Genomic DNA, 21,894 nt, shown 5'->3' with positions numbered 1-21,894 from the left:
TACCTCGACATACAGGGCAGCATTCTCCTTCATCATGGAAAGGGTAAGTGCAGGTGGGCGCACATTCAATAGGCGAGCAAGCAACAGTACCCACCTATAAAGATAATGTACCTGTTTTCATACCATCCTAGGACTGTGAATTCCAATACACACATTCATCCACTCTAAGAACGTATTATTACTACCCCAAGGCTTCTTACCAAACAAATACACGTAAGGCAGGGATTCGGGTATGAAGGGAAGCTTTCGTTATTCCTATAGGTCTTCCTTCCGTAAGAGCAACCTTTGGAAAAAAAAAATATTATTAGTATATTATAGGAAACCAAAAAACATTAATTGTTGGCGATCCAGGCAACAGTTTTTATGGCTCCAGTGCATGTGAAATAAAAAATGAAGGCACTTTATCAACAATCTTGACTAAAGAGCTCTTCCATTTGTGTATATGCTCTTATTCAGATTGGCAACTTTAATGGTGAGTTTACATGGGGCGAGAAGCGGACGATTATCTTGGAGAAAACGTTCCTTCCCGACAGTCGGCTGCTTGTTCAGTGGGGTGAAGTACTGCATTTACATGCAGCGATCACCTCCACAGTATGACTACTGTGATCACTCATCCTCATACAGCCGCATTGTTCCTGGGCAACAGAGTGCCATTACTCTTTAGGTGCTTTATTGGACACCAAGAAACTTATGCATGTTACCTGCTGAACAGTCAGGACAGCACTGTCCTGGTACCATGATAGGGTGAGGACATGTTTCCACACAATCTGTCTTCTTGCACACAATGGAGCCGTCTGCCTAGATCCAAGCAAAACAAAAATGACTGTATGTGGTGGACATTCTTCTCCAAGATCATTGCATAAAAACAATAAATGAGAAATGAAACAGCAGTAATACTGTAACATACCATTATCAGATTAATTATTTATATCGGTTGCTTGTTTAGCGCCAACATATTTTGTAGAGCTGTACAGAGATTGTCATCACAACTTAATTTCCCTATCTCAAACACAAAATAGGGCCAATTTTATAGGAAACCAATCAAGGTGTCAGTACGGTTTTGGAGTGTGGAATGAACTAGGAGAACTAGGAAGAAATCCAGGCTAAGGCCACTTTCAGACGAGCTAATGTCACGTTCCGGACTCTCAGCACAGCACCCATCCTGAACTTCCAGCACTGCCAGGGTAAGATAGCATTATATTGATTTATGATGCTATGTAACCTTGGCAGTTCTGGAATGTATTGGATAACACGGACAGCATTATGTCAGTGTTATCCAATACAATCCAGAGCTGTAAGGGTTACATGGCATCATAAATAAATATAATGCTGCAAGTTCAGGACGGGTGCTGTCGCTCGTCTGAAAGTGACCAAACACAGAGAAAACATACAATGCAAGAAGAAAGTCTTCAGACCCTTTCACTTTTTTCACATTTTCTTATGTTGCAGTCTTGTGCTATAATAAAAAAAATATATAAAAAAAATAAAAAATAAATCACATTTTCCGCCACTCAATACCCCATAATGAGAAAGCGAAAAAAGAATTTTAGAATTTCTTGTGGACATACAGTAAGTATTTAGAGGCTATGTTATGACACTTGAAATTTAGCTCTGGGGGCCACCCATTTCTCATGATCATCTTTGAGATGTTTCTACACCTTCATTTGAGTACACCTGTGGAAAATTCAGTTGAGCGGACATGATTTGGAAAGACACAGCCCCATCTACATAAGGTCTCACAGCTGAGAATGCTTATCAAAGCAAAAACCAAGCCATGAGGAGGACAGGATTGTGTGGAGGCACAGATCTAGAGGAGGGTACAAAAACATTTCTGCTGCACTGAAAGTTCTCAAGAGAACAGTGGCCTCCATAATTCTTAAATGAAAGACATTTGGAACAAACAGGACTCTTCCTAGAGCTGGCCATCCCTCCAAACTAAGTATTTGAGGAAGAAGGGCCTTGTTAAGAGAGGTAACTGAAAACCCAATGTTCACTCTGGCTGAGCTCCAAAGATCCTGTGTGCAGATCAAGATGAAGGTCAACCATCACTGCAGCATTCCACCAATCTGGGCTTTATTGCAGATTGGCCAGAAAAAAAGCCTCTCCTCAGTAAAAGACACATGAAAGTTTGCAACAAAAAAAAGAACTACCTAAAGGTCTCAGACTGTGAAAAAGAAGATTCTCTAGTCTGATGAAATCAAGACTGAACTTTTTGGCCTCAATTTTAAACGTCATGTCTGGAGGAAACCAGGCACTGCTCATCACCTGCCCAGTATTAACATTATAGTGAAGTATGGTGATGACAGCATCATACTGTAAGAGTATTTTTCAGAGGCAAGGACAAGGAGACTGGTCAGAGTTGAGAGAAATCTGAATGGAGCAAAGCAAAGAGATATTCTTCATGAAAACCTGATCCAGATTGCTCTGGACCTCAGACTGGGCCGATGGTTCACCTTCCAACAAGACAATGACCCTAAGCACACAGCCAAGACAACACAGGAGTAGCTTGGGGACAACTGTGAACGTCCTTGAGTGGCCCCACCAGAGCCCTGACTTTAACCCAATTGAACATCTAAAAATGGCTGTCCACTGACAGTCCTCATTAAGCCTGACAGAGCTTGATCTACAGAGAAGAATGGCAGAAAATCTCCAAATCCAGGTGTAAAAACCTTGTGGCATCATCCTCAATAAGACTGAAGGCTGTAATCACCAACAAAGATGCTTCAACTAAGTCCTGAATGAAGGGTCTGAACACTTATGTTATTGCAAGATTTTAGTTTTTCCTTTTTATAATAAGGCTGTTAACAGCCTGCATTTGTGGGAGGGGCGTCTGGCTATTTATCCCCCTACCTGCCGCTCAGCCAGGCGCCCGAGCCTCACGCATCTCCTGCGTATCGCGCTTCCTCATTTCGTCCGTCCAAGTGGCTTCCGGTCTTCTGCGCCTGCGCCACCGAATTCTGGATCGTCGATCGTCTGGCTCCCAGAAAGTAATCAGGGCTCGGCTAGCTTCGGTCTAGCTCAGCTCCTCTCCCAGCCGGTTTCCAGCTCCCGGGGCTGGTTTTAGACGCCGCTCTCCCCCAGCACGGATCCCCCTCGCTGGTTCAGGTGACGGGGGCGGGGGGGGGGAGCGGCGTCACAGTACTATGTTTTGCCTCTCCGCTCTGAGATGTGTGGGCTGCTCAGGCAGGCTGACGTGATAGTCATACGGTGACACTCCAGCAAGTTTTATATTATATTAAGGCTCAGACCGCTCTTTTAGGCGAAAGTAGCATTACACTCTGGAAAAGGAGTTCATTTGATGGTATTCCAGCGGATGAATGCACGCAGTGCGATGCTGCGCTATCAATAATTGTGGCAGCATCAGTGCAGCACATATAGCAAGGGTCAATTGGGGTTGTTAGGCGTTTAGTCAGGTTCGGATCCGGTGTGCATATGACCTGTTGGTGCACGCTTGATTGCCGCTCCCCCCCAGCATGTTGCGCTCGCACGTGTGCGGGCGGCAGGGTTGGGGGAGCGGCGTTCTAGTCAGGGAACTGCCGGTCACATGCCGGCTCAGCATGAGAGCCTATTGTGTTAAAAATGGTGTCAGAGGTTGTTTTCACATATAACCATGCTATCTTGCATATCTATTAATTCTGGTTTTGGGATGCAGGTTGCCCTCCCGCTTTCAGGGGGGGGCGCAGTTTTGGGTCCCCTGCCAAATTATTTGGGGCTCTGTACGTTTAATTTTTAGTTTATCTGCCTTGCATCACAATACCAGAATTAGCGATTTACGTGTTTTCACTTCACGGTCTCAGAAAACACAGGTTTTTCGTTTTCCGGTTCAAATCTGCTTCTGTCTCCTGGTCTTTACGTATGGCCGGGGTCCCCTGGCCCTCCCGGGATCTCAGTGCCTCCCAGATCGCCCAGGTTGTCAGTGTTTCCTGGATTGCCCAGGTTGTCAATGTTCCTGGATCGCCCCGGTTGTCAGCGTCCCTGGATCGCCCAGGTTGTCAGTGTCCTTGGATCGCTCAGGTTTTCAGTGTCCCTGGATCGCCCTGGTTGTCAGGGTCCCTGGATCGCCCAGGTTGTCAGGGTCCCTGGATCGCTCGGGTTGTCGGTGTCCCTGGATCGCCCGGGTTGTCGGTGTCCCTGGATCACCCGGGTTGTCGGTGTCCCTGGATCGCCCGGGTTGTCAGTGTCACTGGATCGCCCCGGTTGTCAGTATCCCTGGATCGCCCAGGTGGTCAGTGTCCCTGGATCGCCCAGGTTGTCAGTGTCCCTGGATCGCCCAGGTTGTCAGTGTCCCTGGATCGCCCAGGTTGTCAGTGTCCCTGGATCGCCCAGGTTGTCAGTGTCCCTGGATCGCCCAGGTTGTCAGTGTCCCTGGATCGCCCAGGTTGTCAGTGTCCCTGGATCGCCCAGGTTGTCAGTGTCCCTGGATCGCCCAGGTTGTCAGTGTCCCTGGATCACCCAGGTTGTCAGGGTCCCTGGATCGCCCAGGTTGTCAGGGTCCCTGGATCGCCCAGGTGGTCAGCGTCCCTGGATCGCCCAGGTGGTCAGCGTCCCTGGATCGCCCAGGTGGCCAGCGTCCCTGATCGCCCAGGTGGTCAGCGTCCCTGGATCGCCCAGGTGGTCAGCGTCCCTGATCGCCCAGGTGGTCAGCGTCCCTGGACCGCCCAGGTGGTCAGCGTCCCTGGACCGCCCAGGTGGTCAGCGTCCCTGGACCGCCCAGGTGGTCAGCGTCCCTGGATCGCCCAGGTGGTCAGCGTCCCTGGATCGCCCAGGTGGTCAGCGTCCCTGGATCGCCCAGGTGGTCAGTGTCCCTTGATCGCCCAGGTTCTGTCTTCTTTAAATGTCAGTGTCCCTGGATCGCCCAGGTGGTCAGCGTCCCTGGATCGCCCAGGTGGTCAGCGTCCCTGGATCGCCCAGGTGGTCAGCGTCCCTGGATCGCCCAGGTGGTCAGTGTCCCTGGATCGCCCAGGTTGTCAGTGTCCCTGGATCGCCCAGGTTGTCAGTGTCCTGGATCGCCCAGGTTGTCAGTGTCCCTGGATCGCCCAGGTTGTCAGTGTCCCTGGATCGCCCAGGTTGTCAGTGTCCCTGGATCGCCCAGGTGGTCAGGTCCCTGGATCGCCCAGGTGGTCAGCGTCCCTGGATCGCCCAGGTGGTCAGCGTCCCTGGATCGCCCAGGTGGTCAGCGTCCCTGGATCGCCCAGGTGGTCAGCGTCCCTGGATCGCCCAGGTGGTCAGTGTCCCTGGATCGCCCAGGTTCTGTCTTCCTGGATCGCCCAGGTTGTCAGTGTCTCTGGATCGCCCAGGTTGTCAGTGTCCCTGGATCGCCCAGGTTGTCAGTGTCCCTGGATCGCCCAGGTGGTCAGTGTCCCTGGATCGCCCAGGTGTCAGGTCCCTGGATCGCCCAGGTGGTCAGGTCCCTGGATCGCCCAGGTGTCAGCGTCCCTGGATCGCCCAGGTGGTCAGCGTCCCTGGATCGCCCAGGTGGTCAGCGTCCCTGGATCGCCCAGGTGGTCAGCGTCCCTGGATCGCCCAGGTGGTCAGCGTTCCCGGATCGCCCAGGTGGTCAGCGTTCCCGCTTCGCCCAGGTTGTCAGCGTTCCCGGATCGCTCAGGTTGTCAGCGTTCCCGGATCGCTCAGGTTGTCAGCGTTCCCGGATCGCTCAGGTTGTCAGCGTTTCCGGATCGCTCAGGTTGTCAGCGTTCCCGGATCGCTCAGGTTGTCAGCGTTCCCGGATCGCTCAGGTTGTCAGCGTTCCCGGATCGCTCAGGTTGTCAGCGTTCCCGGATCGCTCAGGTTGTCAGCGTTCCCGGATCGCTCAGGTTGTCAGCGTTCCCGGATCGCTCAGGTTGTCAGCGTTCCCGGATCGCTCAGGTTGTCAGCGTTCCTGGATCGCCCAGGTGGTCAGCGTTCCTGGATCACCCAGGTTCTGTCTTCGTTTTCTAAAGCCACCCTTCGGGGTATTCAAAAGGAGGGGAAGGGGTCCGTGAGCCATAGGCAACCTGTGTCTGGTAAATTGTTCAGGGATCTTTTTCGTCATTGGATGGTAATCCTTTTTGGGCCCTTCACTAACCTGATTTTGAAAGCGGCCATGCATCTCACCTTTTATGGATTCCTCCGGCCCGGTGAGGTTCTGGCGGGTTCAAATCGCCATAACCATCCTCTGAAGCAGCATCTGTTATGGGGCCAGGGCCATTACACTCCCCTGCTACCTTCCACCAAAACCATTCAGACGGGACCCCCTTCTGAGGTAAATTCTATCCCACGCTGAACGATTGGTGCCCAGTTCAGGTGCTGCGTCAACTGCTAGGCCTCATCCAAGGTTCATCACCAGATAGCCCGCTCCTGCCACACGCAGGCAAGCTTCTCAGCACCCTCAGTTTATATCTTCATCCGTGCCCTCGCCCAGGGTCTAGGCTATGACCCCAGGGTAAATTCGGGCCACTCATGTCACTAGGGGCAGACTCCGCTGCTTCTCGGCATCAGGTGCCAGCTCATGTCATCCGGTCCATGGGGCGGTGGCGGCCCTCCTGCTTCACTAGGTATATACCCAATCCTCGAGTAGAGATATCTCGCGCCTTTTGATCACTGGCTTTGTAGTTTGCAAAAGTGTTGTACCTAACTGATGTTTTTTGCCCCCTTTTTTTCACTGGTGTACCCGCGCCGTGGCTCCCGGCACAATTCAGCCACTATGTTCAGGGCAGGTGTCTCTGCGTGCGCCGACGTTGTCCTAGCCCTGACCATAAATAATAAGGCTGTTAACAGCCTGCATTTGTGGGAGGGGCGTCTGGCTATTTATCCCCCTACCTGCCGCTCAGCCAGGCGCCCGAGCCTCACGCCCCTCCCTCCCGCCCTTTTTCTCTAAACTCCCTTCAGGTATGCCCCCTTTTTTTCACTGGTGTACCCGCGCCGTGGCTCCCGGCACAATTCAGCCACTATGTTCAGGGCAGGTGTCTCTGCGTGCGCCGACGTTGTCCTAGCCCTGACCATAAAATAAATTAGCAATGTTTTCTAAATGGGATTTTAATTCAGTTCAAGACTGCAACATAACAAAATGTGAAAACGTGAAAGAGTCTTTCCAAATGTATTGTATAAACTCCATGTAGATGTTTCCTTCAAGAGCCAAAGCACTAAAGGGCAACCATGCTGATTATTAAACCACTGTGCTGCCCACAAGACGGTGTTTGAACTTACCTGGCAAATGCAGATGGAACAGGGATCTCCAGGTGACCAGATCTGCCCGATAGGAATCTCAATTCCATTATCATCAAATGGGCATCCTATAGATACAGCGGTGGAGTTACACAATAAGCATTCCTATACACTGTACAAAAGGTCCTAAGTGCAGTATAGACTTTAAAGGAGATATCCACTCTTTTACAAGTGATGGACTTTCCTCAGGATAGGGCATCACTATCAGATTGGTAGGGGTTTGACACTCCACACCCCTGACGATCAGCTGTTCTGCAGTGGCCCCAGCATCGGACTACACATCTTCGTTGCACAGTGGACACAGCTGGTTACTACATCGCTGCCATCATTGAAGTGAACGGAGCACCGCTGCATTAACCAGCTCCATCCACTGCACAGTGAACAGAGCTGAGTAGTGTGGGCAATGACTTCCAGTGCCGGAGCTAATGCAGAACAGTGGGACATGGGGTTTTGGAGCCTCCATCAATCGGATAGTAATGGCCTATCCTGAGGGCATATTATGAGCCACAAATATCTATTGCTAACAAAACGGAGATATCTTGGGGTCCTCCTTCTGTGGCTTCTCCCTCCTTTCTCTCCTGAGTGCCCCATACCTGTGTGTTGTAGCAGCTCCTGGCATTTGAAGCAGCACTCTCCAGCCTCCAGCACCCAATCCTCTCTCGGGCATTCTAAGCTGGGACACGGGACAAATGAGCACTCTACTGCTCCATTCTAAAGGAAAATAGATGTAATATAAGACATGAGGCAATATTTACAATGAAGAATATGCACATAGGAAAAAGAATGGTGTTTGTACAAACCTGGCACAGACAGGAGGTGCATCCATTCTCATCCCGGCTAAACTTGGCACCGTGCGGATAAAAGTTTCCTTGGAATTCACACCCATCTACAAAGTACAGTATGCAAGACAGCGGTCACTGTATAGGATAGAAGGACTCTAACAGTGTTCAGATTGTCTTATATTTAAATGGGTTGTCCTATGACAACTTATCCCCTCTCAACAGGAGAGGGGATAACTGCCTGCTCCATGGGGAATGACTGCCGGGCTCCCTGCTGATCCTTTGAATGGGGGCCCATGGTTCTCATTTAAATGGAGCAGCAAACACACATGTGCATGCATCCATTCAGCTCTACTGGGCTGCCAAAGATAGCTTGGCGGTTGTACTTGGCTAGCTCCACCAGCTCCATAGAGTTGAATGGCATGTGCAGCAAGCCACTGAGCAGCCAGTGCAGAGAATGGGAGTGGTAGTGGCCCTGATGAGATGTTGTGTCATGGTATACTCCCTCAGGCTGTCACCCCTGGGCTTTGGTGCAGTGAAAAGGTTGTGTGAAATAATCAGGTAGATGTATAAGAACAACAAGGTTTTTTTTTCTTTACTAAGTGCAAAGGGTGAATTACAGTACAGCTTTCATCTGTACCAGGTGCAATATCTCTATCCCCAACTGATGAGATATGGTGGTAGGCATGATGGTAGACAATAGTACTGTAGGGTACTCTTCTCCCTCTCCTGATTTCCCTTTACTACAGCTATAAACTGGCATCTGTGGCTTTTGAGCATGCCTGAGCTGTGCTATGGTGATAGGTGTCTTAATGTGTTGTCCCTCACTTGCAGCAGGATCAGTAAAGGTATAGTTTCTGGTCACCCCACTGACTGTAGCTATGGAGAATTTCCATGGTCCTTTTCCTTTAGTCTCACTGGAGCAGTGTTCCTAATAGTTAAGCTGATTCTGTGGCCCTCAAGAACCATGGAGCAGGAGCAGATGTTCATGCTTCCTCACTCCTCACTAGCCTAGCTAGCTCTCTCTGAAACTCTCTAGAGCTCCCCCTTCTGGCAGAAGGTTGGACCAGCCAACCAAGAGGGGAGGAATGGAATGTTAAGTTCCATTCCTAATACAAACCATTTCTTATCATTGCTGATATACTGTACATTACATCACAATATAATATACAAATAACATTATATAAAACAATTGGTGTCACGGCACCTGCATGGCTGCGCTCCATTCAAACAGGAAACAGACTCCTGTAGTAGTGATTGTGGGGGCCCCAGTGATCAGAACCCCACTAATTAGACACTTATGGCCTATCCTGTGGACCAGGAATAAGTTGTTTTCATGGGACAACCCCTGTAAAGGGCTTGTCGAGTTCAAAAATAAGGGTCTGTTTTTTTTGTTTTTGTTTTTCAGAAACAGCGCCATTCTTTCCCATTGGCTGTATCTGGTATTACAGCTAATCCCCTTTCAAGTGTATGAGGTTCAGTTGCAATATCAGCAGTCGGTAAATTTGGGACATGTAGGTAACATGTAAGCCCCAAAATGGGAAAACCCGTAACACATGGAGACCACTCGTGTATGGGTCCCGCTTACACAAGCCCCACTCATATTTGGCCCATGACAATCCAAATTTGTGGGGACTGTTTCAGAAAATTAGGGACAGTCTACGGAATGCATCAAAAAACTGAAGTAAAGTTCAGCCAGCTTCTGAATAGTTCCCACAGGTCATAGTTTCTTTTCGTAGGCATATGAACCCTGACTGCACTGATTTTTACCCGCCCAGTTACACTGTTATATACAACCTGGTACAAACCTGGGCACTGCAAGCAGCAATCTGACATGAGAGGCTCAGCGCATGAAACAGGTGGACACACGGGAGGAATACAGGTGATATTTCCAGCCTGCAATAATAACAGTCATTACAGAGAATGTGTCATCAGAGAAATGAGTGATTGTTTAAATCCCATTTTTATGTTTAATATATTTTTAAAGAATATTTGGTGATGTTATTTTTTATTTTCCATGTCAATATCTATATTTAAACAAAAACTCTTGCAGTTTCCGCACTGGCCACTAAGCCTAAAAAATAGACGTCACTTCTTGGTCTGTAGAAATCACTTTACTGCAGTTACTTGCTCATCTGTCATTATAATCCTGCCTGTAATGATATCACCTCTGTATATAGATAAGACAGGATCCACCATTCACAATAGGTGTCAGTCAAAGATTATCTGTTGTTTTCTTGTACAATCACCTCTGCCCAGGTCACAGAGCAGGCCTAGAAAACTCTCCCCTAGAAGTCACTGAGGTCCCCTCCTGACCATTGTGTCTATGGAACATGAGGCTGCTGTAAAGAAATGTTCTTAATGCTTTCTAAATTCTGTTAAGAAAAGCCCAGGCAAGATGGCCGCCCCCTTAATCATGTTCAGAAAATAGAATAAAAAATCTGCCATCAGAAAATAAAAAGAAATTGGAAAAAAGGAGACGTGTTACTATCTGGTTTTAAATGGCAGGAAAAATAATAATTGGTGACACATTTCCATTAACCAGAAAACATCTAGGGGAAGATTTATTGAAACTGGTGTAAAGGAAAACTGGTTTAGTTGCCTATAGTAACCAATCAGATTCCACCTTTCATTTTCTAAAGTGGCCCAGATCGCAGTAGAAGCCATATTTAAAGACCCAACATCCACCATACATGTACCTGGATGTCGGGAAGGGGTTAAGGAAAAGGACGGATTCTAGAGATGTTTTTGAGGTGTAGGCGGCATGAGCAGGTGAATGATTGAATGTACGGGGTTATTGAAAGATCTGCTTAAAATAAATTCAGCAGGTGTGCTGCCTAGGTCTTATGATAGTGCCACGCTGAGATGGAAACATCAAGTTTAGGTAGGTTAGTAGACGAGAAAAAAACAGTAGTTCAGTTTTTGAAAGATTCAGTTTCAGATAGAGAGAGGACTTGATGTTAGAGAGAGCGGACAGACAATCACGGGTGTCTTGATGTACTGCAGGAGGGATGTTACAGGATGAGGTATGTAGTTGGGTGTTATCAGCATTAGGCCTCATGCACACGACCGTTGTGTGCATCCGTGTCCGTTGTTCCATTTTCCGTGATTTTCTGCGGACCCATTGACTTTCAATGGGTCCGTTGAAAACTCGGAAAGTGCACCGTTGTTCATCCGCGTCTGTGATCCGTGTATCCTGTCCGTCAAAAAAATATGACCTGTTCTGTTTTTTGGACGGACAACGGTTCGTGGACCCATTCAAGTCAATGGGTCCATGAAAAAACACGGATGCACACAAGATTGTCATCCGCGTCCGTGATCCGTGTCCGTAGGCTACTTTCACACAGACGGATCGCAGATCCGTCTGCATAAAAGCTTTTTCAGAGCTGAGTTTTCACTTCGTGAAAACTCAGACCTGACAGTATATTCTAACACAGAGGCGTTCCTATAGTGATGGGGACGCTTCAAGTTAGAATATACTAAGAACTGTGTACATGACTGCCCCCTGCTGCCTGGCAGCACCCGATCTCTTACAGGGGGCTGTGATCCGCACAATTAACCCCTCAGGTGCCGCACCTGAGGGGTTAATTGTGCGTATCATAGCCCCCTGTTAGAGATCAGGTGCTGCCAGGCAGGAGGGGGCAGACCCCCTCCCTCCCTCCACAGTTTTAAATTAATTGGTGGCCAGTGCGGCCCCCCTCCCTCCCTCCCCTGTATTACATTCATTGGTGGCCAGTGCGGCCTCCCCTCTCCCCCCCTCCTAATTAAAATCCCCCCACATATACTATGGCCCCAGTTGTGCCCCCATCTTTATATTATGGCCCCAGTTTGTGCCCTCATACATATACTATGACCCCAGATGTGTCCCTATACTTATATTATGGCCCCATTTGTGCCCTCATACATATACTATAACCCCAGATGTGTCCCTATACATATATTATGACCCCAGTTGTGCCCCCACAGATATATTATGGCCCCAGTTGGTGGCAGCGGAGAGTTCCGATCGGAGTCCCAGTTTAAACGCTGGGGCTCCGATCGGTAACCATGGCAACCAAGACGCTACTGCAGTCCTGGCTGCCATGGTTACTTAGCAATTTTAGAAGCATTATACTTACCTGCGCTGTCTGTGGCCGGCTGTTCGCTCCTCCTACTGGTAAGTGACAGGTCTGTGCTATAAGCAATGCGCCGCACAGACCTTTCACTTACCAGTAGGAGGAGCGCCCGGCCGGCCACAGACAGCGCAGGTAAGTATAATGCTTCTAAAATTGCTAAATAACCATAGCAGCCAGGATTGCAGTAGCGTCGTGGTTGCCATGGTTACCGATCGGAGCCCCAACGATTAAACTGGGACTCCGATCGGAACTCTCTGCTGCCACCAACTGGGGCCATAATATATCTATGGGGGCACAACTGGGGCCATCGTATATGTATGGGGGCACAACTGGGACCGTAATATATGTATGGGGGCACAACTGGAGCCATAATATATGTATATGGACACATCTGGGGTCATAGTATATGTATGAGGGCACAACTGGGGCCATAATATAAAGATGGGGGCACAACTGGGGCCATAGTATATGGGGGGGAGATTTTATTTAGGAAGGGGGGAGAGGGGAGGCCGCACTGGCCACCAATGAATGTAATACAGGGGAGGGAGGGGGGCCGCACTGGCCACCAATGAATTTAAAACTGGGGAGGAAGGGGGGTCTGCCCCCTCCTGCCTGGCAGCATGCGCCGAGCCCAGTGACACTATTGAGGCTGTTGCCCTCTAGAACAGGAGAATCGTGCAGGCAGGCACTCACCGATACTGCGCCTGCGCGGGATTTCGGAGGACAAGAGAGGAGGAAGGGAGGTCCGGTGCAATGAATAAAATAAATGACGTAATGGGGAGGGGGCGGCGCCGTAGGCCAAGAGAGGAGGAAGCACGATGGTGCAATGAATAAATTAAATGGCGTAGTGGGGAGGGGGCGGCGCCGTTCGGAAGTATGTGGGAGGACATTTATTTCTTAGGAGGCCTGCTGAGCTTGGAAGAGAGGCGGGCTGGGCACTGCAGGGGGGCGTTACTGGGCACTAGAGCAGACTAATAACGTCCCTCTGGGCACCTTGGAACCTAATTTGCATATTAGACAAATCGCTTTTTTATAAGAATGAAAAGTTGAATAAAAGAAAGAAGACACATGTAGGTAAGAAGGTACTTTATTGTACATTGCTATGTAAACGGTTTTATATGGTCAAAATAGGTGACAGATTCCCTTTAATGTAAAAAGAGCTTAATGTACCATAATGTGCCTAAACCTCAATCAATTTGCCTTGAAACTTTGCACAACCTAAGATCTCAGCTTCCCAAACCTATCCTGGAAGTTTCATAGATTTTGGTTACCCACAAGGCAAATGAGTGACATTAAGCTTGTTTTTTGGGGAGCTTAATGTGGCTTAACGTACAAAAAACAACTTAGATGTTAACCGATTTTCCCCAAACTTCCTATACTACAAGACTCTCTCTATCCCAACATATTCTGAAGACTTTGGGTCATTTGAGAAAACATACCAAAAGTTATTCACATTAAACTATTTTATTCCCATCCTAAAACATTTAATGTGAACAGCTTAAAGGGATTCTGTCACCAGGATTAACGATATGGAGATATTTATATGTGCCCATTAGTCCTAATGCAGTGTTTCTAATCATCCCTTATATTCTTATAAAAATCGATCTTATTCATATGTCAATCACCTCTGTCAGGAGCCCAAGAGGTTGTCCCACGATCTCCTGGAGCCCAGCACCGCCCATCGATCCGGAGCCGGGAAATGAACGGAGGGCACACTGCGCATGTACAGTCGCCCTCTATTCATTTCTATGGGCCGTCGAAAATAGCCGAGCGCTGGCTTGGCTATTGCCATCTTCCCCATAGAAATCAATGGGAGCATGGGCCGCGCATGCGCGGTGCGCTCCCATTCACTTTTATGGGGGCAGCGTTTTGGCAGCCACAGCTCTCCCCGCTTCGTTCTCGTTGTAGGTGCAGGTCCCAGTGGTGGGACCCTCACATATCAGACAATGGGGGCATATTCTAGTGATATGCTCCCATTGTCTGAGATGGAAATACCCATTTAATGTCACTCATTTGCCTTGTGGGTAACCAAAATCCATGAAACTTCCAGGATAGGTTTGGGAAGCTGAGATCTTAGGTTGTGCAAAGTTCCAAGGCAATTAATTGAGGTTTAGGCACATTATGGCACATTAAGCTCTTTTTACATTAAAGGGAGTCTGTCACCACATTTTAGCATGTTAGACCGTTAAAATAGGGTTATGTGATCCACCCAGAACATAAAAACGGTACCTTTGTTGTAGAAAACAGACTTTTCTTTTTGCCGAAAATGAACTTATAAGATTATGTTCTGAGCCCTCTCAAGTGCCCAGGGCGGTCTCTCAATCCTCGGAGCCCCAGGCAGGCACCTCCTAAACGGCTCATAACCCCGCCCGCCGTGCGCCTCTGCCCGCCCGTTTACTCCCCTCCCCTGTCCTTTTCCACTGCTGCTGTGCGGTCCAAATCGTAGCGGGCGCATGCGCAGTGGGTATTGCGATGCCCTGACAGGAGCGGGCATCGCATTGCGCTTGCGCCCGCTACGATTTGGACCGCACAGCCGCAGTGGAAAAGGACAGGGTAGGGGAGTAAACGGGCGGGCAGAGGCGCACGGAGGGCGGGGTTATGAGCCGTTTAGGAGGTGCTGCCTGGGGCTCCGAGGATTGAGAGACCGCCCTGGGCACTTGAGAGGGCTCATTAACATAACCTTATAAGTTCATTTTCGGCAAAAAGAAAAGTCCGTTTTCTACAACAAAGGTACCATTTTTATGTTCTGGGTGGATCACATAACCCTATTTTAACGGTCTAACATGCTAAAATGTGGTGACAGACTCCCTTTAAGCTAAATGTTTTCAAAAAGGAATAAAATAGTTTCATGAGAATAACTTTTGGTATGTTTAATCAAATGACCCCAAATCTTCAGAATATGTTGGCATAGAGAGAGTCTAGTAGGATGGGAAGTTTGTTGGAAATTGGTGAACATCTGAGTTGTTTTTTGTATGTTAAGCCACATTAAGCTCCCAAAAAAACAAGCTTAATGTCACTCATTTGCCTTGTGGGTAGCCAAAATCCATGAAACTTCCAGGGTAGGTTTGGTAGGCTGGGAACTTAGGCAATTGATTGAGGTTTACACACATTATGGTACATTAAGCTACATTAAGCCATTTTCACATTAAATGTTTTAGGATGTCCCCATTTTTTTTAGCTCAAAAGGAGTACAATGCAGTAATTAAAAAAAAAATGCCCCCAAAGGTGTACATATTGTCAAATCTTGTCCAACTCTGGGTGTTGTCAGTATAGAGATGGAACTGAAACCAAACCTACTTGTAGTCTAATGATAGATTGAAGGTTTCCTTCAATTGACATTCTATGAAGTTAATTGTAGAGTGTAAAATGGATAGGGAGATTAGAAGTTAGGTAAGTAAAAGCAGGAAAGTATCAAAAAGAGAACGAAAATTTATTTACCTGAAATTTTCATTTCCTATAGTCTCTAGGCAGCACAACTTTTGTGACTATGCTGCAGTAGGATGTTCAGGAAAATGAACATTTATTTACCTGAAATTTCCCATTTCCTGTAGTCCATAGGCAGCACAGTCGCGAAAGTTGTGGTGCCGTAGGGCGTCCAGGAAAGAACATTTAACACTTTTTGTCTGGCGCATTTCTTCTTAATAACTTACCAAACAAATACATATTGTACAGTTATCAGAGGAGTTGGTGAACAGTTCTCCATCTGCTCTTGAGGACCCTTCAAAGAAGCACCCTGTAACAGACCACAAAAATTCCATGTATGATGGTCAACAGTCCAAGTCTTAGAAGGTTTAATCAAATTTATACTAGCTGCCTCAAGACAAAGAAAATCTTATAACATGGATCAATTACTAAGCACATCGGAAAGATCTGACTTTAATGAGCTCTACGTCTTCTCACCATCACATGTAGGACAGCAGCTGTCTGGGTGCAGGACTGGATGTGAGCAGTTTGGGCCACATATTCTTCTTTCACAGGATACGGTACCTTCCTGCAACACACATTTTTTGAGACCATAATTCTATGAACTGCACTAGAAGACAAAATCTTCAAACTGTGGCACTTACCTGGCAAGTGCAATCCATACATTTTTCCTCGGTCCATGAGCTTCCCGTCTGTTGTAATTCTTTGTTGTGCCAGCAGTGTAGATTTGTCTGCAGGGTAGTTGGAGCTCCAGTCGGGAATAATATATGTTCTTGCATTGGCATATGAGAGATCCCTGAGGATTTTTGAGCTAATGGCGAATGACCCGTTTTGAGATGTTGAGGTGGCGGCAAAGGATCCAGATTGTCTGTTGCAGCTTGTGGTTTTGAGGTAGGCATTGTGGTGGAGGTCTCTGCTAGGATAGTGGTGGCTATGGTAGTCTGGGGGGCAGTGATTACAGGTGTGCCAAGGATTATTGGTGATGGGTATGTTGGCTTAATCTGTGGTAAATTGTGCACTGCCTGTAGAAAGCCAACCGTCTGCAATTCAATTGCTGAAGCATATAGAGAGACAAAATATTACCATATTTCACCTTCACAGATATTGAGTTGGTCAAGGTAAACTGTTCTAATAGAAGGTGTTACCTGTACAACCACCATTGATGGACAGAAACCCAGCAGGACAGGAGCAGATATAAGACCCTAGAGTATTGATGCAGCTGCCAGAGGAGCAAAGGGTGGTATTCTGCAGGCATTCATTCACATCTAGGAGACAAACATACAGTACTCATATACCATGTTAAAGAGGACCTTTCACCTCTCCTGACTTGCCTCTTTTATTAACTACTTGCATTCTCCATGTAATAACAATTCTGGAGCATCTATTCTTATGACTCTATGATGTGCCATTTCTTTATTATTCCTGCTAGAAGTTATGAATGAATTACTACTAGCTGGAAATTAAGGTCCAGATGGGTGTTACCAGTTAGGTGTGTGTCCCTGCACAGTCTGACAATGGTAGCACTGATTTGATAGTGTCAAACTATGCAGGGACACACTGCCAACTGGTAACACCCATCTGGACCTTCATTGCAAACTGGTAGTATTTCATTTATAACTTCTAGCAGAAATATTCAAGGAATGAAACATAATAGAGTCATAAGACTAGATGTTGCTGATGTCAGGAGAGGTAACATGTCCTCTTTTATTTAGTTCATACGTCCCATCATAGTTATAGACACAACATGCCCTTACATCTGTTCATTCTGCGGATACTCATTAGACAAGTGAGGTTTATTTGGAACCTGGTCTTCCAGAGGTGTGGTCCCGAAGTATGCCAGGCCTGGGGGTGTCTGCAGTTGTTTAATGTTTCATATGTAATGTATTGTATTTTATGTTTATACTAGTTATTCCAGCAGAGGGGGTCATGGTTGGCAGGAACAGGGCTAACCACTCGGTTCCTCCCCCTCGGTACGAGTTGGCTGGTCCTGCTTCCTGCCAGAAGAGGAAGTTCCAGTATAATGGGACAGAGAGAGGAGAAAATAGAGAATTCCTGTTCTGATTAGGGGGGACGTGAGGAAGCACATGTCAGAACTCCGACTTTCAGCAACCGTATCTTATTCCCCTGTGAGACCAACATTCCACAGGGAAACTGAGGTACCAGATATTCTTCTCCCCTGAGAAGGACTTAATCCTGCCTCAAGAAAACACTTGAGAGACAGCAGAGTGATCAGCAACATATAGCTTTAGGGTGGGTTCACATCACTTTTTTCCCATTCGTTTAACGTATACGTTAAATGGATGCTTCAGACTGATGCCATACATTGGCATCCACACAAAAACCTATATGTTTTTTTACCGGACTCTGCAGGATACAAGAACGTGGTGTGCTACATTTTTGCTTTTTTCTAACGTATACGTCAAACGGAGGCATAAAACTTGATCTGAACCCACCCTTACAGACACTGCTGCAAAGTAAGGGACAACAGCTCAGACACCACCACCTACCTAAACCATCACTAGACCAGACTAACCATAAAGAGGACCTTTCACTCGTATACAAACTAAAAACTAACTCTATCTGTGGGCACCCAGGGGTCCCCCTGCATTTACTAGTATGCCTGGGCGCCGCTCCTTCGCCCGGTATAGGCTCCGGTGTCTCAGCTCCGTCTGTTGTACTGGGCGGAGTTTTTGTAGGAGGTGTGTCCCTTGCTGCAGCACTGGCCAATCGCAGCGCACAGCTCATAGCCAGTTTATGAGCTGTGTGCTGCGATTGGCCAGCACTGCAGCAAGGGACACGCCTCCTACAAAAAAATCAATCCAATACAACAGACTGAGCTGAGACACCGGAGCCAGAGGCGGCTCTAGACTTTGTGAGGCCTTAGGCGAAACTCAAACATGAGGCCCCACGAAGATCGTTGGGATGCCCGTGTTCTCCCGTACGGCGCCACGGCTCAGTCCTCTAGAAATAAGCTGTGTCAACCACCGCACGGAGCAGTGGTGTGGTCAACACTCCCCCTCCATGTATCTCTATGAAAGACTCGGAGATACACAAGTGCTGTATCTGCGGCTCTCCCATAGATACATTAAGGGGGAGTGTTGACCACCGCTCCGAGCACAAGGAGATCCGGAGTACCATACAGGAGATCGTCGGGGATCCCAACGGCCAGACCCTCCTTCCCCCGATTAGACACTTATCTCATATCCTTTGGATAGGGGATTTATTTTCCTATCCCGGAGTACCCCTTTAATATGCAGTGACATCACAGTAAAGGGTTAAAATGCACAGTGACAACACAGTACAGGGCTTATATTCACAGTGCATATTAACACTTTGCATTAACCCTGGCCTAGTTCTCTAAATCGACCTTCCCCCGGCACACACACATTTTGCTGTACTCGCTATACAGCAGCACATACCTCTCACATCCAGGGCCTTCCAGGTGACGTCTCCTCCGATGTAGATCTTCTCTGTCATCATCTTCTCCATTCAGTCCGGACACTTCTCTCAGCCGCCTCATCTCTGCAGAGTGTGACACACAGACATCTTAGCTTCCTTACTTTTCTATCATCATCCCCCAACCTGGAGTCCCCAACAGTGTTATCCTGATGCTCGCTATGCCCCCAATACCCCCAAATACTATCCTGAAGAAATAATAGTGCCCCATAGTAATAGTGCTCCTCATAGTCCTACCAATAGTAATTCGCTTCTAGAGTGCCCTCATTAGTAATACTGCCCCCTACAGTGCTCCCATTATGTAATCTGCCCCACACTATGTAATTTGCTCCCATTATGTAATCTGCCCCACACTATGTAATTTGCTCCCATTATGTAATCTGCCCCACACTATGTAATTTGCTCTCATTATGTAATCTGCCCCACACTATGTAATTTGTGCCCATTAAGTAATTTGCCCCCCACATTCTCCCCATTAAGTAATTTGCCCCCCACGCTGCCCCATTAAGTAATTTGCCCCCCACACTGCCCCCATTAAGTAATTTGCCCCCTAAACTGCCCCCATTAAGTAATTTGCCCCCCACACTGCCCCCATTAATTTGTTTGCCACACTGCCCCCATTAATTTGTCAGCCACACTGCCCCATCATGTAATTTGCCCCCTACACTGCCCCCATTAAGTAATTTGCCCCACACACTGCCAGGAAGGGGGGACTCAGAGGGGGGGTACAGCAGCCAGCAGGACAAGGACACACACCTGAACACCTTGGAGGATTCTTCTTCGGTTCGGTGGCACCAGTCCACACTCCACAGTGACAGTCCACCACCACTGACTGTCTTCAGGGCGGCGCTGGCGGCAGCCAGAACGGTCGGGTCGGGTCACTGGACAACAGACACAGCCGGTGAGGTGAGCAGGGAACTGGCGGCTGGCGCTCCTTCTTTCCCTGCCAGCTCTAGGGGCGGGTCTGCCGTTGCATTTAGAGACGTGCCTGTGCGGCGACACGCTCTGAGCTCCAGCAGCCTCTGCTCTCTTAAAGAGGCAGAGAGCAGAGGGGCTCGAGCGGCCTGGCCGTGGCGGCTTGTCTTAAGTTAATGTCTTCACTAGGTCCGGAGAAGCAGAGTGCAGACAATTAAATTGCGGCAGTGTCAGGTGCTGGTGGGAGCCACAGCGAGGCCCCCACCAGCGCAAGGCCTTAGGCGGCGGCCTAAGTGGCCTAATGGAAGAGCCGCCTCTGACCGGAGCCTATACTGGGCGAACGGAGCGGCGCCCAGGCATACTAGTAAGTGCAGGGGGACCCCTGGGCGCCGCTCTGCCCACAGATAGAGTTAGTTTTTAGTTTGTATACGAGTGAAAGGTCCTCTTTAAGCTTATACTACAGTGGACACCTAAATCCACAAGTGCTTGGTAGTGCCCTCCAACCAGCCACCATACCTCCACATCTGGAGCTAGAGAAACTGCACTTTGTGTTTGTTGCTGCTGGATGTGCCACAGGTTACATTTTGCTCTAAGTAAAGAGAGACTGTTATATGTTTACTTCTGGTCTGATTCGACAATCTACACTTTAGCTGCACTGAACCCCAAAGAGCGATGGCCTGATGGAGTACACCATGAGACATCTCATTGGGACCACTACCACTCCCATCTTCTGCACCAGTTCCTCAGGGGCTCACTCCAGTCCTCTCAAAGAATGTGTATAGATAGCATATGATGGAACTGAAAACCTGTCGTAGGAAATGTAGTCTTAATGAACTGGTTGTCTTCTCAAAGTGGTGGCCCTTTAGAAAGGTTTCACTCTAGTATATTGGTGATATCCAGCTTTTTCAAATGGCTAGCCTAGAGGCTTTAATCACGGTAGGGTAATCATCAAGAAATTCATTCTTAAACCAGGTGCAATGCCTTGTAGGGCCAGCTTAGCTAAACCTAAAAATACCTTTTACAGTGATCCGTTGCTTCATTCTGAAAAAAAGAACTTTTAATACCTATGCAAATGAGCACTTAAGTGCACTGAGGACGAGCCTAAGCCGCTTAGTGCACCCTTGCTGCTCCTGCTTTCTCTACCAGTACTTCCCTCTCCTTCCCGATTGACCAGGCCAGGTTACTACATCTTGCCAGGACTCTGTCAATCCAATCGAGAAGGAGAAGGAAGGGCTGACAAAGGAAGCAGGAAGAAAAATGGTGCAGAGCCACCTTGGTGCACTAAACTGCTCACTAGCATATGAAGCAATGGATCACTAAGTGAAATGTATCATTACATTCAGCTGAACTAGCCCATGCATGACATTTGGGGTCATTTACAAACACCACAATGATCTTCCATTCCTTCCTGTACTGCCGGAGGGTGTGCCTAGTTTATGATGAGACGCATCATAAATTAGGTGCATCCTCTGGTAGTCCATGCGCCTGAAATTAAAAACTGGGAGTTTAATAGTTTTTTGCCAACTTTTACTTCTGATCTCCCAGCCCCGGGTCCCCACCACGCCCGCAAGTGACAAGGACAGCTTAAAAAATCCCAATGCGACAAAATATCGTTGTATGGGCATTAAAAAAAAAAGTCATAAAAAATAAGTCTTTTGACTTTTTTTGTGCTAATAACGCACATAGGGACCTTAGTAAATTATTATTATTTCTTATTATTAATGTACATATGAAAAGGGTAAATGACCCCCATTGTGCCTGGTTTAACATTGAATTTCCCTGTGATGGATCTTCTTCAAAACTGAAGGGATGGTTTCCAGATCTAGAAGAGACAGATGAAGTCTTAAAAGGTTTCCAACCCAATTTCCCTATGGTTTTTGGCAGTTACATATTTATGTAATGTGTCATTACAAAGGGAGGTTGCACTGCAGGCGGTATAATTCACAAACACAATGTTGCAATAAGTCAACCACTTTCAGCATAAATAATCATGATCTAGTAGA

At 47.7% G+C, this 21,894-nt stretch overlaps 1 protein-coding gene across 3 annotated transcripts in view; it reads right to left on the bottom strand.

The window, feature by feature from the left end:
• VWCE (von Willebrand factor C and EGF domains) overlaps positions 1-21,894 on the bottom strand; it is a 91,552-nt gene that overhangs the window by 12,135 nt on the left and 57,523 nt on the right. For all 3 annotated transcript variants that reach the window (XM_044271062.1, XM_044271063.1, XM_044271064.1), the window contains 11 exons: positions 16,666-16,785; positions 16,165-16,574; positions 15,998-16,088; positions 15,748-15,830; positions 9,791-9,878; positions 8,004-8,089; positions 7,797-7,914; positions 7,186-7,271; positions 702-798; positions 201-283; positions 4-94 (listed from right to left, as the gene is read on the bottom strand). In XM_044271062.1, the coding sequence (XP_044126997.1) occupies positions 4-94; positions 201-283; positions 702-798; positions 7,186-7,271; positions 7,797-7,914; positions 8,004-8,089; positions 9,791-9,878; positions 15,748-15,830; positions 15,998-16,088; positions 16,165-16,574; positions 16,666-16,785 (1,353 nt within the window). The remainder of the gene's footprint in view (positions 1-3; positions 95-200; positions 284-701; positions 799-7,185; positions 7,272-7,796; positions 7,915-8,003; positions 8,090-9,790; positions 9,879-15,747; positions 15,831-15,997; positions 16,089-16,164; positions 16,575-16,665; positions 16,786-21,894) is intronic.

This window comes from Bufo gargarizans, chromosome 10 (genome assembly GCF_014858855.1).
Source record: "Bufo gargarizans isolate SCDJY-AF-19 chromosome 10, ASM1485885v1, whole genome shotgun sequence".
NCBI lineage: Eukaryota > Metazoa > Chordata > Amphibia > Anura > Bufonidae > Bufo > Bufo gargarizans.
The sequence above is the reverse complement of the archived record's forward strand: the minus strand, read 5'-3'. Positions and strand labels throughout refer to the sequence as shown.